The sequence below is a fragment of the Rhineura floridana genome, chromosome 7 (assembly GCF_030035675.1).
Source record: "Rhineura floridana isolate rRhiFlo1 chromosome 7, rRhiFlo1.hap2, whole genome shotgun sequence".
Lineage (NCBI taxonomy): Eukaryota > Metazoa > Chordata > Lepidosauria > Squamata > Rhineuridae > Rhineura > Rhineura floridana.
Window position 1 is genome coordinate 135,100,154 of NC_084486.1, and position 17,254 is coordinate 135,117,407.

The 17,254-nt window shown below is 40.5% G+C and overlaps 1 protein-coding gene across 8 annotated transcripts in view; it reads left to right on the forward strand.

Annotated features, from left to right (window-relative positions):
- Positions 1 to 557: 557 nt before the first annotated feature.
- ECT2 (epithelial cell transforming 2) overlaps positions 558 to 17,254 on the forward strand; it is a 67,709-nt gene continuing 51,012 nt past the window's right edge. For 2 of the 8 annotated variants that reach the window (XM_061637339.1, XM_061637344.1), the window contains exons 1-7: positions 856 to 966; positions 7,591 to 7,747; positions 9,769 to 9,881; positions 11,864 to 11,956; positions 12,420 to 12,602; positions 14,500 to 14,589; positions 16,234 to 16,341. In XM_061637339.1, the coding sequence (XP_061493323.1) occupies positions 7,618 to 7,747; positions 9,769 to 9,881; positions 11,864 to 11,956; positions 12,420 to 12,602; positions 14,500 to 14,589; positions 16,234 to 16,341 (717 nt within the window). In that variant the 5' untranslated portion in view covers positions 856 to 966; positions 7,591 to 7,617. The other 6 variants (XM_061637341.1, XM_061637345.1, XM_061637343.1 and 3 more) reach the window with 4 other exon arrangements.

The following is a 17,254-nucleotide window of genomic DNA, read 5'->3' on the forward strand; positions in this document are numbered from 1 at the left end:
AGTCCATTGGTCCGTCTAGCTCAGAATTGTCTGTACTGACAGGCAGCGGCTCTCCCTCGTTTCAGACCAAGGTCTCTCGCAGCCCTACCTGGATATGCCAAAGATTGAGTCTGGGCCTTCTGCATACGATGCTCTAACCATTGACCTATAGCCCCTCCCCTCATATTTTCCCCTCAGTTTTTGAGGACACCTGGAAGAATCCGAAAGCTTGCACTTTGCACCCTTCTGATAAAACTACAACTCCCAGGATTCCTCGCGAAAGATGTCATGGCAATATATGGAAGGTTTGGAGTATTGTTTTTAAAAGTGTTGTCTGTGGACATGCCGCGCAGGCTCACTTCGGACGCATTCACGTCTTGTATGGGGAAGGAGGAACGAACCGTGAAGACAAACATCCTGAAAAACCAGTTGCTGTAAAGAAATATCCGGGTCGCTCTACCCTCACCCGCCATTATAACAACCGTTTGAACGGGGGGGGGGCAACCCTTCCCTATTTCAGCCAATCCTCTGTTGAGCTCAACCTAGTGGGAGGGGGGGAAACGGAGGGGTACTGACTTCGGTGCGAGTTTAAAAAAGCCACTGCCTCCCTCCTGCCCGGTCACAAAACGGAGGTGATCAGAGCGACCAACAGAAAACAGCCTTATAAGCGAGAGCCGCTGAACCAAGCGTTCAAAACAAGCCCGTATCCATAGAAACAACATGGAAGAAAAGAGAGGAGGGAGCAAGAACTATGCTTGACGTCATCCCGTCGCCCCGCCTCGCCTCCTGCTGAAGCCTGAGACCAATAGGAGGCCGGCATTTCGGAGTTGAACTTTGCATCTGCCCGCCCCCTCCGTGGTAGGTCAGGGCAGCCAATGGGCGACGCGCAGGGGGCGGACGCTCGCTTTTTGAATTGGTGTGTGCGAGGTTGGCTTGGGAATGGCGGCTTTCCTTTGAGCGGAGAGAGGCCTTTGGTACCGCTGAATGGTGAGCAGGAGGAGAAGAAGTGGAGGGCGGGAAAGCCCATGGAAGGGCGCTGAGGGTGCAGGCGGCTAGTGAAGGGGGCGGCTGGGCGAGGGGGCAGGTGGGTAGGGAGGCAAGTGACGTGAGGGGAGGAGAAGTTAACTGGGTGAGAAAACGTGGTACACGCAAAGGGGCCTGGTTTGAGGCAGTGATTGAAAAGAAACAGGTGAAAAGATGCCAGGGTTAAGGTCTAGTTGGAAGTCCCCCTCTCTGTTCCTCCAAATCCTAGCATGTGGAGACTGTGAAGGAAATGCACCTTTGCTTAAAGGTGTCATCTATTTGCATTTTTTTTTTTTACATTCAGAGCCTAACCTCTGGGAATGAAAACAGGTCTTGGATGAGCCCCAGTGTGGGTCAAAATAATGAGGTTAAGTAAAACTAAAGCATATATATATGTTGTCTTTTACAAACTTAATCTTGGCAGCTACTTATAAAGGCAGGGTTAGCCAATGCCGTGCCCTCTAGATGTTGTGGACTACAATCCCCATCATCCCTGGCCATTGTCTGTGATGGCTGGGGCTGATGAGAATTGTAGCCCACAACAACTGGAGGGCACCATGTTGGCTGCCCCTGTCTTAAGGTGTAGCATAAAGCCATTTCATGTGTGCCCCTCCTTTCACCATTACGTCCAGCACTGTACTGTAACTGAGCCAAAGTATGTGGAACTGAAATAGGCTGATGGTCTTCACTTGTTTACCCCTGCCTGTTATCTCCCTTCTTCCTGCTTTTTTCCCTTGTTTCTATTTTTGGACTGTAAGAACTTTGGCTATGGACCTGTCAAACCTCCACATGTTCATAGATGATGCTACATAAACAAATAAATTAAATATTTTTGTTATGTACCTTCAAGTCGATTGTGACTTATGGTGACCCTATGAATCAGCGATCTCCAATAGCATCTGTCATGAACCACCCTGTTCAGATCTTGCAAGTTTAGGTTAGACAATGGTAAACTCTGGTTTGCCCCTCAGTGCCTGATCAGCAGGATGCTGCTGCCAGTTGCTCTGCCTGATTAGTGTATGATATGTGTGTCTGTTGCAGTCACATCATACATTTTTAGTTGAAAGGTTAAAATGTCTTGGGTGAATACCTAAAAATGTGATGTTTATATTATTTTGCTAGGTCATTCCAACCATCTATGTAATCCAGCCCTATTTATAGTACATTCAAGATATCTGTGGGGTGCTTGTCACCACGATGTATGCTGTTTATCCCCAGCATCTGGTAACTGGAGAGAGATTCTCTCTGAATACAGATAACTATTCTCCATTGTTTTTTTTAAAGGCTATCTGAGGTGAGCTGTTGTGAGCAAGTGGCTAGTTGCCTGATACAGCATCTTAAAATAAGGGATATTTTGGTGCTTGTGGGATCTGAAATAACAGATTCAATTTGTGCTCTTTTGTAATGCGAAGGGTGAAAACAGCTGGAAAACATGCAGAAAAAAAGAATAAAAATGATCAGGGAGCAGGAACAGCCCCTTTATAAGGAAAATTGGGGCTATTTAGTTCAGAAAAAAAGACAAGTAATGGGGGACATCATAAAGGTGTATAAAATTATGCATGGTGTGGAGAAAGTGAACAGAGACATTTTTCTCTTGTAATACAGAATTGAGAGTCATCAGATGAAGGTGAAGGGTAGAAGATGATGAAAAGACAAAGGCAGTATTTCTTCCACAGTACATAGTTAACCTGTGGAATTTGCTTCCACCAGATATGATGGCTGCCAGATAAGAAAACTTTAAGAGGGGTTAGACCGACTCATGGAATATATGGCTTCCAATCTGTGTGTTCACATGTCATGGTAAGCTATGGTTTACTGTGAATGTGCAGATAGCTCCTTTGTTGTTCATCCTTGTTGACAAGCACAATGGACAAACCATGATCCTTGGCTTAGTGTTCTGGCTGAAATGGGGATAGTATGTTTAGTTCCAAACCATCGTCTCAAATGAAAGTTTGTTCTTGACTTACCAATTGTGATTTCTTTGCGTCATGATTCCAAATCATGGATTGTGGTTTGTTGCACCTACTCACTAGCAGGAGGAGCAAGGTAGGAGTGATCTGCTCTTACCATGACATATGAAGGCAGCCTATGGTTACTGGTCATGATGGCTATATGGTATCTTCAGGATCAATGGCACCATGTCTCTGAATGCCAGTCAGTAGGCAACAACAGTGGGAGAGGGCTATCCTACTTGTGGGCTTTTCTGAGGTTGCTACAGACAAACAGGATGTGGGACTGCCTTTGGTCTGATCCAGAAGTGATGATCTTATGTTCTTACAGGAGATTCACTGCATTTTGTAGGACTAAGGTGTTCTGGAATGAGGGACAGTCCTTAAATCACTGCTTTGTAATGTCGGACCTAATAACCTACTCTCTGTTTCTGCATTTCACCTGAAGGGGTTTCTGGCAATCATGCCCTGTTCTCCAATTATAGTTTGTTAGCAATGCATCTTGATTGATTGATATCCCGCCCTTCCTCCCAGCAGGAGCCCAGGGCAGCATAGGTGTTTTGTAACATAACAGGTGGAAATATTAGTAGTGGGGAAATAGTAGTAGTGGGGAGAAAGTGTCTCTAAGAGTCGGTGTTGTCACTCTAATGAATAACATGTCAGATTAGGGTTTGATTGGCAGAGCTGTGTTTGTATTGTTGCTTTGTCATGGAAGAAGGAGAAAAAAAATCCACCTTCTGTCAAAACAAAACAAAACTCACCCCTGGCACACTATTGACTTACAGCTCTGTTTTGAGTGAAGTTGTTATGTACCTTCAAGTCAATTATGACTTATGGTGACCTTATGAATTGGCAACCTCCAATAGGATCTGTCATGAACCACCCTGTTCAGATCTTGTAAGTTCAGGTCTGTGGCTTCCATTATGGAATCAACCCATCTCTTGTTTGGTCTTCCTCTTTTTCTACTCCCTTCTGATCTGGAAAAATCATAGGTCTGTATGTGATACTGCAGTTGGAATTTCTTTCAGAACTGTTTAATCTTGATTCTGTCTTCTATGAAACAAGCCATTGTATGGCCTGAAACTTTGGAATGTGGTGGGCAGGGTGTATGAGCAGAATTACATAATTGCTCATCATTGCATTTTCATCTGCCCGCATGAAGTTCTGATCTTGTAGGTTGGATACCCACCTCTTTGTTCCATTACTTACTGATCTTGTGAATAAGGGCTAATTCGCATGTCATTAGTAACTGCTGGCAAAACAAATTATCTGCATATTAGGCTGCACCTTGCAACCATAACGCTTGGTTGCTCTAATCATGTGCTTGTCCAGCTCACATGATTCCTTCCCATACCAGCACTGCGAGTGCAGCAGGCTGCTGACCCAACTATGGGAAATAACTATATGAGTCACAGAGAAGCAGTTGTTTTTGGCAGCTATTGTACTTCATGGGTAATTAATGAATTGGGCCTATATGGTGCTTGTGGACACAGCTTCTTCTTCCTAGGCAATTGTTTGGGTTTCTGATACTTTGAAGAGCCTTGTACTTCTCTTCAAGGACTGTTTTAATGCAGTGTCTTTGAAATTATGCTCATTGTACACTTGTTCCTCTTAGACTGGTTATACTAACTTCAGTACCCAGTTTTACTCCATATTTAGCAAACCTCTATATATCACAATGCTGATCAAAGCATTTCCATCCAGCTAAGATTGAGAGTGCTGGACAGGGCAGCTTCCACTTTTGTTTTACAATGACTGATGTCATCTCTTGATGCTTCCCTGGGCTAACAAAGGATTGGAGCACCAGTTTGAGAGAGGGATGTAAGTCTGGGTGGTCTTAACTTATTTTGCATAAAGTATTTCCCCTTCTCCCAGTAGTTCACTTATGTGTTAAATTTAGATCACAAGTGTGGATCCTTGTGGCATCTGAACACTAAAGGCCTATCTTATCTGCTAAGCTATCCTGAGTATGCATTCTTGCTCCAAACTGAGGAGCCTTGCTGATTCACATCAAGGTCCAGCATTTACATAAGAATTGCAGCAACCAGCTAGGTGGTCTACTGGAAATTTGCTAGTGGCCATGCCCCACCTGTTGTCAAACTATACTCTGCGATAGCAGTGGATCCCATCTGCTTTCTTGTTTTAGCTGCATGCTTCCACAAATATTTTGCCATTCACTCTTCCCACAGTGTCCTTTTTTTAAAAAAAAGCCACAAAACCCCTTGCACAGCATGTTATGAAGTCACATGTAGTTGGATAATGAAAGGTGGCATGTGACAAAGGTGTAAGTTAAGCAAAGTTTATAAGTAAAAAAGAGGAAGAAAGGGCTGTAAGCAGAGATCTGGGTGGGGGGCTGCTTCAGATGGAGAAACTTGAAGTTTATTCAGAGGCTTAATAGGTGATGGAGAGAGACAGGGTTGATAAAAATTGATTAAATAAAAAAATCAAAAATCTTTAAAAAAAATTTAAATCAGATTTCAAAATTTTCTTAAAGCAATTAGTAAAAAATGAGCCTAGGTCAAAGATATCATCATGAATACTAATTATACAACTTCTAATTATATTCTATGAATATGCTAACAGCAGTTTATGGAGTTGGGAGATAACCTGATCAGTCCTATTGTGCAGGTGATGTACATGAAGTGCGCTCATATTCTCTCTCTAAGTGCAAAGATAGAGAAGGTTGATGAATAGAGAATTTGGGGAGATGGAGTAGATCTGAACAAGGAGGAGACCACTGAAGTGGTAATCCAGCTCTTAACAGCAGTAGCCTCTTCTACAGGTGTAGAGGGATTTTTTTCTTCCTTTGGACTAATTCATTCTAAATTGAGAAATAAGTAGGGAACTGAAAAAGCAGGGAAGCTTATATTTCTTTTTCAGACAATGAGCAAGGAAGACAAAGGTGAAGAAAAAGACTGACTTAACTGTATCACCCAATATTTTAAGTTTCTCATGTTGACCTGGTCGAAATTGCCTAAATATTTTTAAAGGACTTTACATTTATCTAAAAACTGAAATAGTTAACCATTCAAAAATCCTTGTGCATGTTTTGTTAATGTTGTTGTTGAAGAAGAAAACTAACCAGAAGAATAAACAATCTTATTAGTACAATTTAAAAGCCTGTTTGGTGGTTGTGATTTTGGCGCGTCATGACAAAAATATCATGAATAATTGGAGCTGGTTCATCTCCTGAATGACTTCACAAGTTCTTTCTGCTTTACTAAAATGACCTAATTATCTCATTTTTTTGATGAAAATTAATCTGAAAACAATTCAGAATAATTGTGTAGTGTGTACCTACCTTCTAATGAACCTACGTTTCTGAATATGTATTAAGGTTATATTAAACAATAATGTACTTCTACTAAAATGATAATAAAACAATCTCTCACTAGTGATTTAAATCATTAAAATTGAGTCCTTCAGAACAGCAATTTAAGTCATGATTTAAATCAAGATGATTTTATTCAAGTCAAACATGGGGAGAGATGATTTTAGCAGTCTGATTTTAGTCTGAAGTGATTAAAAAGGGGTAAGACACACAGGAAGGCCTACAAGACAGTCTTATAGTTGTTTGCAGTCTTCTGCATTGTGCAAAATCAAGGGTCAGATCTTCTGTGCTGAAACATAATTTCTCTGGATTCAGTACAGGCTTGAAGCACAGGCCACTTTTTCCTTCCCACCCCACAAAAAGGCATTGCTTGGAAGAAATATGAGAGGATTAATATCCTTTAGTTTACTTAGTTCTTTAATCTCCCCACATCTGTGTCTGCCTACCTTTCATGGCAATATGGTATGTCTGAATTATACATGAGTGCCCTTTTGACACTGTCCCCTAATGTTAGTTCTTCAACATGGAGACCAGAGGTGTAATTCATTTACTCACACATGTTCTGGATTCTGTCAGTCTTTTCAGCAGCACCGATTTTCACTGTGTCTGCAATGTCAGTGCCCTGAGTTATTACGATGCTTTTTCCACCCATCTTGTCTCATGTACCGTCACGCTTCTCCTGCCTTTGCATAGGAAATGCCAGCAGAGACTCTGGGACTTGTAATTCTTGAGTAAGCATATCACATAGGGTGGCACACAAGCCCTGAAGATATCTGTAAAAGCATACTTTCTCTGTACTTGAGGAAGTCCTGGACATCACAAATCCATGTACACAGAGATGACATTATATAAATAATAATCTGTTGAGAAAGTTGCTCATTTGGCTCCAGTGAATGTTGCCAGTTCTGGACATCCTATATAGATGCAGAGAAATAATAAATTTTGCACAAACATCTTCAAGTATGACTTACAGTTTTTTAGCTTCATTTTTTCCATTGTGGCAATTAGCTTACAGCCCAGGTATTCTCCACCCCCACCCAAATAAAACCTCTTTCACAGCCAGTGCTTGAGCCCTAAATATCTTAAAGGAGGAACAGAAAAGGAGGCAGCAGCAGCAGGGTAAGTGGATAGATGGTAGAAGAAAAAGGAGGCTTTGACAAAGTCCTTAGCAAGCTTTAGTGATTATAGGTGTGAGTATTAAAATTACTCATTTGCTTTTGGAGTGTGATTAGTAACCTTATCTAGATTACTGTAATAAATCTCCTAATCTGTGTTTCCTTAAAGTCCTTATTGGTGATTTCCTTGCAGCTGTAGACGGGAAATATCCTTTTGACCATGGCTGACAACAGTACCCTCATGTCTGATACAGGAAGGAGTCTCTTGGCAGATTCTTCCATTCTTGACTCCAAAATTACAGAAACTTCCAAGGAGAACATATTCACTGGATCTGCTTCAGATGGTGAAGGTAATGAAGTGAATTGTTTTTACTTCAGAATGTGGCTAATAATCACTTGCAGTAAAAACACAGAGAAGTGCACTTAGTTTTATATTACATTGTTTCAAAGATGATATAGTATGACAGTACTGTATCATCTTTGAAACCAATATCTAAGCTAGTTGCACTTCTGTGTATTCTTCTAGCCTTTTGGATGGGAGCATTTGAATGCCTGCTTTGGTAGCAATATTTAATATCTATAATACTTTGGATTCCTGCATTGAACAGGTGGTGGACTCGATGGCTGTATAGGCCCCTTCCAACTCTGCGGTTGTAGGTGCTGTACAAAACTAAAAGCCCAATGTGGGCCCTGTTCCCATAGGCTTCTAACTTTATTTTTATTTACTAATTAAAGTATTTCTGTCTTTTGGCTTTACAATGATGGAGCCCCAAGGCAACTGACTTGCCTTGTTCAGTAAAAACGATAAAAACAAAGCACAAAGAACAGCTGCAATAACATTGTTAAAATAGGCAAGTATCAAAGCTACAGATATAAATTGTGGGTATATTATTGAAAAAGGAGCAAACACAAGAAAACACTTGTTGCCTAAAGGTGTATAATGAATGGGTAGTGGATTTTTTTATGGCAAGGTGTTCCATAATCTGGACTCTGCTACTGAGAGCATGCTCTCCGTTAGTGCCCACCAGTCACATCTAAGATGGAAACAGGAACATAACAGGTCCTTCTCTAAACATATAAAGGCCCAGTTTACACATAACATTAAGCCAAATGATGGCTTAACATGAATGAACAAATGTGTGGATTCCTTTCCCATTCCTGCTGCCTCACTAACCCAGGACTTAGCTGAGCATAAAATCTGAACTTGGGCTCATGGTTTGCCTCCCTCCACACAAATCAGGCGCTGTAACCCAGCTTTGTTCTTGGTTACTGCTCATGGAGGCAGCGCTGTGGAGTTGGTATGTCAAACCTTCGACTCCGACTCCTCTATTTTTCTTCTGTCCGACTCCGACTCCACCCAAAATTGCTTCCAACTCCACAGCCCTGGAAAGGGCTGTAAATGTATTTTTAAACTGGAAGCTCTCATAGGAGCATTTTTATCGCTGCCTGAATATGCGCTGATCTTGGCATCACAGCATTTGTCTTCATCTGGGTCCTGTGTCATACACTGACACACAAAATGTTTTCCATCTTGAGTTATGGTGAAATGCTCAACTACAGTTGACTTCATGGGAAGCTTCTTTGACATTTTGAATTTATATTTTAAAAAAAATGTCAATCAAAATTTATTTTGAAGTCGGAGTCGGTACATTTCTACCAACTCTGACTCCACCCAAAATTGCTTCTGACTCCACGACTCCGACTCCACAGCCCTGCATGGAGGAGACTCCATGAGCCAAGATTTGAACTAATGCTAAGGTAGACCATTGCTGAGTCCCAGGCAATAGCAGGACTGGGGGAGACATGCAGTGACCACTGTCTTTGCTTCAGGAATCTCCATGTATTTTTGCTTTAAGCCATGGTTTAGTTTAGTATCTCAGCAAACCAGGGCAAATACTCAAAAGGTAAAGGGGATACAGACACAAGGTCTAGAAAAATAGATAAGAATTGCTGTTGGGTAACTTTTGAAATTCTAGACTTTTCAGCATAATAAAGCAACTCTATAAGTGTGCAGTGCCTATGCTTTGGAATTCCCTGCCTATTAACATCAGGCCTCCACTGTATTCTCTCTGGTGCCAGCTTAAACCAAATGTTTTGTTTATACAAGCCTATCCAGACACACAGATGCTGACTTGTTTTATTTTTTTTTAGCCTATTTTAATTTCTAAAATGTTTTAAACTTGTTTTTTAACTGTTCTATTGATAATTTTAATTTTCTTGGTAAACTGCTTAGAGCTTTCTACAGTCAAGCAGTATATAAATTTTGTTAAATAAATAAAAGTGCATGTAAATGGGAAGACAAGTTTTTCTGCCTCTGTTCCCTTGTTGAGAGGGACGATAGACTGGTTTAATTCTCTAATCATTTATTTAGATATTGTTCATTCTTTCCTCCCTCTCCCAACAAAAGAAATGCCTCAGATTGAAACGAGGGTGGTTCTGCTTCAAGAAGCTGCAAAATGTGAAGAACTGCTGAAAGCTTTGGAAGTAAGTGGATTTCTGAGGCTGTCAACATGGTGCACATGGTGCCCTTAAGAATTTCTGGTGCCTCTAAGCATGTGCCTCCCCTGCTCACTGACCCGTTTGCTATGACTTATGAATTACTTCCCTCCAGAGCTTGGAAAAGTTACTTTTTTGAACTTCAACTCCCATCATCCCCAGCCAGCATGGCCACTGGATTGGGCTGATGGGAGTTGTAGTTCAAAAAAGTAACTTTTCCAAGCTCTGCTTCCCTCCCACTTAAAAAATACATATTGCTGAAGGAGGAAGTTTGGAGAGTGACATTCTTCCCCACTTCCACTTTCAGCTCTATGTTTCTCAAACCTTAAATCGGCACCTCAGCACTAAATGGAGCAGCCAAGATAGTAGGAGCGATCCGGAAACCTTTGGTTGGCAGAATGGAGCAGGAAGAAAGTAGGGTGCCACAGGTGTGTGTGCAAGAGGGAGAATGGAGTGTGCTTCAGTGAGAGAATGGAGTGACAGTACAGAGCAGCATTACCCAACCTTTTTCGACCCAGCACCCCTTTGCAAAATCTTTTTGTGCCCAACGCCCCCCTCAGATTAAGTATGTGCCAATGCTTCCTATTCTTCCCTTAAAATATGAGTAATGCATAAAATTTTCAGTTATTACTGATCGTTTTTATCATGCCTTTTTATTGCACTTAGATTACACATTGAATTCTTAGTATGATTTATTAATATACATACATAGTTATAGAAAATTAAACATCACAGAAACAACGGGTAGCGAGTGTGTCCCATTCCTGAAGAAAACCAGCGAATAACTGACTGTCTGCGTCACCTGTTTGCACACGGCACTCACTTCTCCGTTGGAAGAATGCGCCCTCCACCAATACACCCAGTTTATCAAACACTCTCTCGTGATTGGTTCCAACATCCCTCAAGACAGCATCGGAACATTACCTAGTGCCGGGGCGTGGCTAATATCCCCATTCCTTGATATGACACTGGCCGCTATTCAGAATTTCTTCACTAAAGAGCACTCACTATTTATAGTGTTATTTCCATGAATTGAGACTATTAAATACATTCTAACTGGTGACAAAACAGTTTAAGAATTAATGATTTGTGTATTAAATAAAATTAAACTTAAATGCTTCAACTGTTGCATCAGACCGCCAAATGTCAACTCTCCCCTAATGAACCCAAACGCCCCCCTAAAGTTTGTAGTCACGCCAACACCCCTCTGAAAGGCTGTAATGCCCCCCAGGGGGGGTCTACCGCCCACGTTGGGAATCGCTGGTATAGAGTGACAGAGAAAGTACATGTGTGCACAGGTTGGATCTAGTAAAGCAGATCCTCTGGAATGCATAATTTTTTCACACATTTCCCTCCATTAAATCATAGACTGCATCTGTCTCCATTAACTGAAACATACAATTTAATGAATAGAGTGCTCTCCAATGTTGCCATGGCACAAAAATAAGGATCCAAAGTATGGATCTTCATAGTTTTTACAAGGGATCCCCTGAAAATCACCACCAAACCATCAGTCTTCTCTGGACTGATGGACATATATCCATAAGTGTTCTGTGATTTGTTGGTTTTGTTGCCATCCTACATAAAAATCACGAGGATTTTTGCCTTGGATTGATGTTATTGTGGAGCTGGTCGAGCGCTAGGTTTGTGCAGTCTAGCACTGTAAGCTTTAATTTGATGTGTGTGTGTTTGTCCTGGGTAAAATCATGCAAATTTAAGGGGACCTGTTTTAATTCTAGCGGATACAATTCTTACCTAGAGTCCTTGGAAAAGCCATGCACACATGTATACTTCCTCCCATCCTGTCTGTTGAGCAGGAGTGAGGAAAACTGACCCAAGGGAGGTGGGAGAGAAGTAACCAGATGGGGTAATGCAATTGGCGCTCTCTCAGAATTCCAAATGTGTCCACAAATGTGTAGTTGGGACTTGGGATTACCTCATTCTCATACTAAAGTTCTCCTCTTCTACAGACCATTAAGATAATGGAAGTTCCAGTTATAAAGATAAAGGAAGCTAGTTCTGGTAAATCGGAAGAAAAACTAATTAAAAGTATTATGCATATGGTATGTTGGGGCAACTGTGCGTATATGTCTGCATGCAGTATGTTGCACTACCTGGGATAGAAGTGGGGGAAACCAACGTTCTCATGACTTGCTATAATATGAAAGCACAATAGAAGTGAATGGTGCACAATGGAGCTAGCTGAATGGAAGCTTCAGCCAGCTTTGAAACTGTTTGAATATTGGTATCAATTCTGAATTTATGTACATCTGTGATCATCAAGGTGATGATCTCATACCTATGAAACGGAACTCAAACTAGGTTTAACTACTAAAACTCTTTGTTTCTGTCCGGGAAAAGCTGGCATGTTTCTGTTGAGCTAGTTTCAAATTTAATGGACTGTTTCTAACAAATACTAAATTTTTATTTTTTAAAAAAATTCTGTTATACAACTTCTGGGCAGAAACAAACTTTGTTAACTTTTATATTATAAGTAATACTTGAATTCTTTGTAAACAATTGAAGGAAATTAAAGTGCCCTACATAAAGACTGAGTCAGTGGATGAGTATAAGGATTCTGAGTCACCAGAATTTGAGACAATCTTCGTGATATCAGACTTTCAAGATCCCATTTTCAACACTTTGTACAAAGCTGACTGCAGAGTCCTTGGGCCCCCAATAGTATTGCGTTGTGCCAGAAAAGACGAGGTAAGAATACATTATAAGAGACCCTGAAATGGCTAGCTTTTTTTTACACATTCTTATGTATATATTTGAATGCACTCATGGCTTCCCCTGTATCTTGTGCAACTGGGGCCTGTTTAAAAATGTGTTTTGTTTACTTGTGGTTTGGGATGCATGTTGAAGTGTTGATCCATGTTTGTATTAAACGTGCATAGTCATAACCCTTGACAGCTCCATTTGCACATTACATTGCATCTTTACACATTATATGGATTTCAGAATAATTTCTGCAATGCAGCATTTGAACAAGAGACACGTATATTGAACATACAGTATCTAATACTAGAATAAAAATAACAAAGAGTATTGCGGCACCTTGAAAGACTTAACAGATTTATTATGTTGTACGCTTTTGTGAACTTCTGTAGTCCACAAAACGTCATGGCATAATAAATTTGTTACGTCTTTTAAGGTGCCGCAATACTCTTTATCATGTTTGCTGCAGTGGACCAACAGAGTTATCTCTCTGGAAACTGAATAAAAATAGTCTTGACTCTAGGAGCAAATGGTAGTATTTCAGAGCAGCCTTGCAAATGCATTATGGATGGATTTCATTGTGCTTGAAGGTTGATTATCATGGTGGTCAAGAAGATCCAAAAAAACTATTTTCCTACTCCTCTCCCCCCTCCGCCTCCCTCCAGTGCTCTCAATAACACATAACTTATGTATTCCTTGCTTGTCATATTTGTACTTCCTTTTTTGCTTATAAACTCTGCTTTGCCAAAATGGCTTCTTAGCTGTTTATAAGTATGAGACCAGTTATAAAAATATGGCCATTCAAAATTAAAATACACAAAATGATTTAAGCAAAACATTAAAATACACATCCATAATTAAAATGTACACTAAGCAAGTCCATTAAAACAACATAAAAATGAAACAATTAAAACAGCAGTTAATTAAAGGAGTGTTATAAACAAAACGCCCTAGCCCCTTTTTGAGGTCTAGTGGCTTGGGTTTGCTTCAAAATACTCACTCAATAGAGCTCAAGAACGAATGAAACAAAATGGAGTAGGAGTGTATTTATTTCTTAACACGTGCACATGGAGAAATAGCAAGCTAATTCTGACTCAGCTAGGCACAACCAAGTCTTTTATCAACTTTGTTTTACTAATTATTCATGCATCATTATGATCATAATTACATCACTTTAATCCCTGCCCATCTTCTTCTGGTAACGTCCCCTCGCTTCCATATCCATATATGGAACTTGCTTTTCACACTATTCCACCTTGAATGTTGCAACAATATTTGATACTTTTCTACAATACAGCTGGACATTGCAACTAAAGCCTGAGACCTTATTTTTGCAAACGCAGCTTTAAACAATGAAAATGCAAGCTAGCAAATTAGCATTTCTTCTAACACACACACAAGTAAATTAACTGTCAGCATTTTAGCACACAAGCAAGTCATACTGTGCTACAATTTCAAACAGGCCCAACACTTTTTACTTTAAGCAAACAAATAAGCAAAATACATTTGTTTAATTCAAACAAATAAAGTCCATTGTCACAGGAGGAGGTTCAATCAGGAGATCTGAATCTATGGGCCCATGCTCATATCGCTGCAGCTATGTGTGTTGTCCTTCCTACATAAATATCTCCCTGTCCCTAGGAAGTGAGACCTTTAACCTTTCGTTTTAAACAGTGTCCCTTGCCTTGTAAACATGGTTTCTTTATTGAGATGTTAACCTGAGCTGTGCAGGAAGAAACAATGAACTCTAGGTATGAGTAAACCAGGCCTATGGTTCCCTGAATGGGTGATGGTCATCCTTCAAGCACATGGTTTCCACTTACTTACTTACTTCATTGCCTCAGGGAATCTTCTGTGACAACTAACCAGTTTGATTTTATTTCAGCCTCTGCCTTTCTCATGCCGCCCACTGTACTGTGCCAGTATGCTGAATCTTGTGTTATGCTTCACAGGATTCAGAAAGAAAGAAGAATTGGTAAGACTGTCTTCATTCCACACCCCTTAGTTTCACCTACTCTGAACAATAATTGAAAAAGTTGTAATGTTGAGTGGAGAAAAAGTACTTGGAGATCTGCTCTGAGCTTCGTCCTGACTGCTAAAGCAGCACAACTTGAGCGTTTAGCTATTGAGGGGTTTTTTTTGGCACTTCAATAGGTTCTTCACTTCCCTTTTGTAATAAATGTGCAAGTGAGTAAAAAAAAAAGTCACATTGTAAATAACGTAATGGACATGAATCAGGGATACTTGGATTCAAACGTTCACTTGGTTTTGAAGTTCACTGGGTGAGCCTGAGTTGTGAGATGGTGGCTAGTCCAACTCGGAGGCTTGTTGAGTGGCAATTGCTGCAGGCATTTGAGGGAAGTTTTCTGTTTTTTATGACTGACTTTATCCACTTTGTGCTTCCTGTGATTTTCATGTACATCACTTAGAAACGTTGGTAATTAAGTGGTATATGAACAGCTGAAATAAATTAAGTGGACAAAATGCTATGTACATCACCATATGGGGCCATGCTGTGGAAGAAAGGAATCAAAATGTGAGACGCAAGTTAGTAATGACTTTCAAAAGCTTGTAACAGTTTGTGGGGTAATGCTGTGAGTGCTGATTAGCAGTGTAGCTTGAAAGGGTATCTAGGTTAACTGACAGGGAAAAAAATCAAATTGCCTTGTGTGATGACACAGACTGTAGCTGGCACCATGAGAGGGAAGTAAATTGGCCAAACCATCCCTTCTCATGAACTTCATTGTGGACATCAAGTAGATATTTTCTCTTTATTCCTCTGGCTGCCTCCACTAGACAAGCCCTATAAACCTTTGGACTTTAATTGGTCAAACCTGTTCCCTATGTGCTGTAGAACGGTAGGCGTTTGGGGTGAATAACAAGGCCTCAGGCCGTCCCCGACAAGCTGTACTTATGATTTTAGCAAGGCAACAAATGAAACTTTTTAATAAAATTTTAGAAAAGAGCTAACATTGTGGTTTGAATAGCTCTAAGAGGAAATGAAAAAACAGCAATACCTATGCTAGACTGTTTTTCATAGCCAGGCCAGTACTTATCTATTTGCATTTCTCAGTTCAGCTTATGGGTTCCTTTATTAGCTTTTCCTTGCTACTTTATGCTGCAATGTCCCAATCGTGTTTCATCCGGTGTTTTCCAGTGTTTCATCCCTTTCTCTGTCTTGCAGCTCTTCACCTTCACATCTTCAGGTCTCTGCTTTCACTACTTTTCTTGCCTTCATCTTTCTTCCCTATATTCTAGCTGGTATACAACATTTGCACTCACCATCACAATTAGCTAGTCAGAAGGAGAGTCGACATCTGCTTCTGTTTTTCCTTAGTTTGCAGGTTCATAGTCTGAATTTTTGACCCTTCTGTGCAAAGCATTTCTGAGGAATGCTTCCCTTCCCTGTGTTATCTTGCTCTGAACTTCTGGTCCTCTTGTTCAGGAGATCCTCTAAAGTAAAAAGCAGCCATTCTATAACCCAGGTTTTGCAGCCAAAAACAAACAAAATGGCTGGAAGTACTATTCCTTCATATATTGTACTGCAGATGGCATATTAGCTTTGTAACAGTTTTGCCAAATAACTAGAAAATTAACTGGAGTCCAACTTTGTTCGTAGGTGCAGCTGGTGACTTTGGTTCATCATATGGGAGGGATTATTCGACGGGATTTCAGTTCCAAAATCACACATCTAGTGGCTAATTCTACACAAGGAGACAAATTCAGGGTATGCTAATTTCACTTTCTAGTTGAAAGCTTGGTTGCAGAAGATATTTCTCTTTGTGCATGCCAGAAGTATGATGCAAAAGAATAAGCATGTGGGTATTTAATAAAAGTAAATCTTATCTTTGTCACATTTCTGTAGTTTAAAAGCAATAGTTGATCCAGTAATAATGGGGCTTGATAGCTGGAATGTACACCCAGTGGACTCAATGCTTTGCTATGGGCCTAATCCAAAGATCAGCAAGAGCTGTTGTAATTTGTATCTACGACTCAATTAATTAATTAATTAATTGCATTTGTATACTGCCCCACAGCCAAAGCTCTCTGGGCGGTTTACAACAATTAATGGACGCTTCTGCTTTATTTTATTTATTTATTTGTTTCATTTATAAACCGCCCATAGCAAATAGCTCTCTGGGCGGTGTACAAAAAGGTTAAAATACAAAAATAACACAGTAAAATCAGATTACAAACGATAAACACAAGCAACAAAACAAAATACTATATTAAACAAAATATAAAAGTTTAAAAATTATGAACATTAAACATTAAAATGCCTGGGAGCATAGCCAGGTCTTAACCTGGCGCCGGAATGATAGTAATGTGGGTGCCAGGCGTACCTCTTCGGGGAGGCTGTTCCACAATTCGGGGGCCACTACAGAAAAGGCCCTAGATCTAGTAACTGTCCTCTGGGCTTCTTTGTGAGTTGGTACCCGGAGGAGGGCCTTAGATGCTGAGCGAAGTGACCGGGTAGGTTCGTAGCGGGAGAGGCATTCCACAAGGTATTGCGGTCCCACGCCATATAAGGCTTTATAGGTCAAAACCAGCACCTTGAATCTGGCCCGGAAACAGATAGGTAGCCAGTGCAAACAGGCCAGAACAGGTGTTATATGTGCGGACTGGCTGGTCCTCGTCAA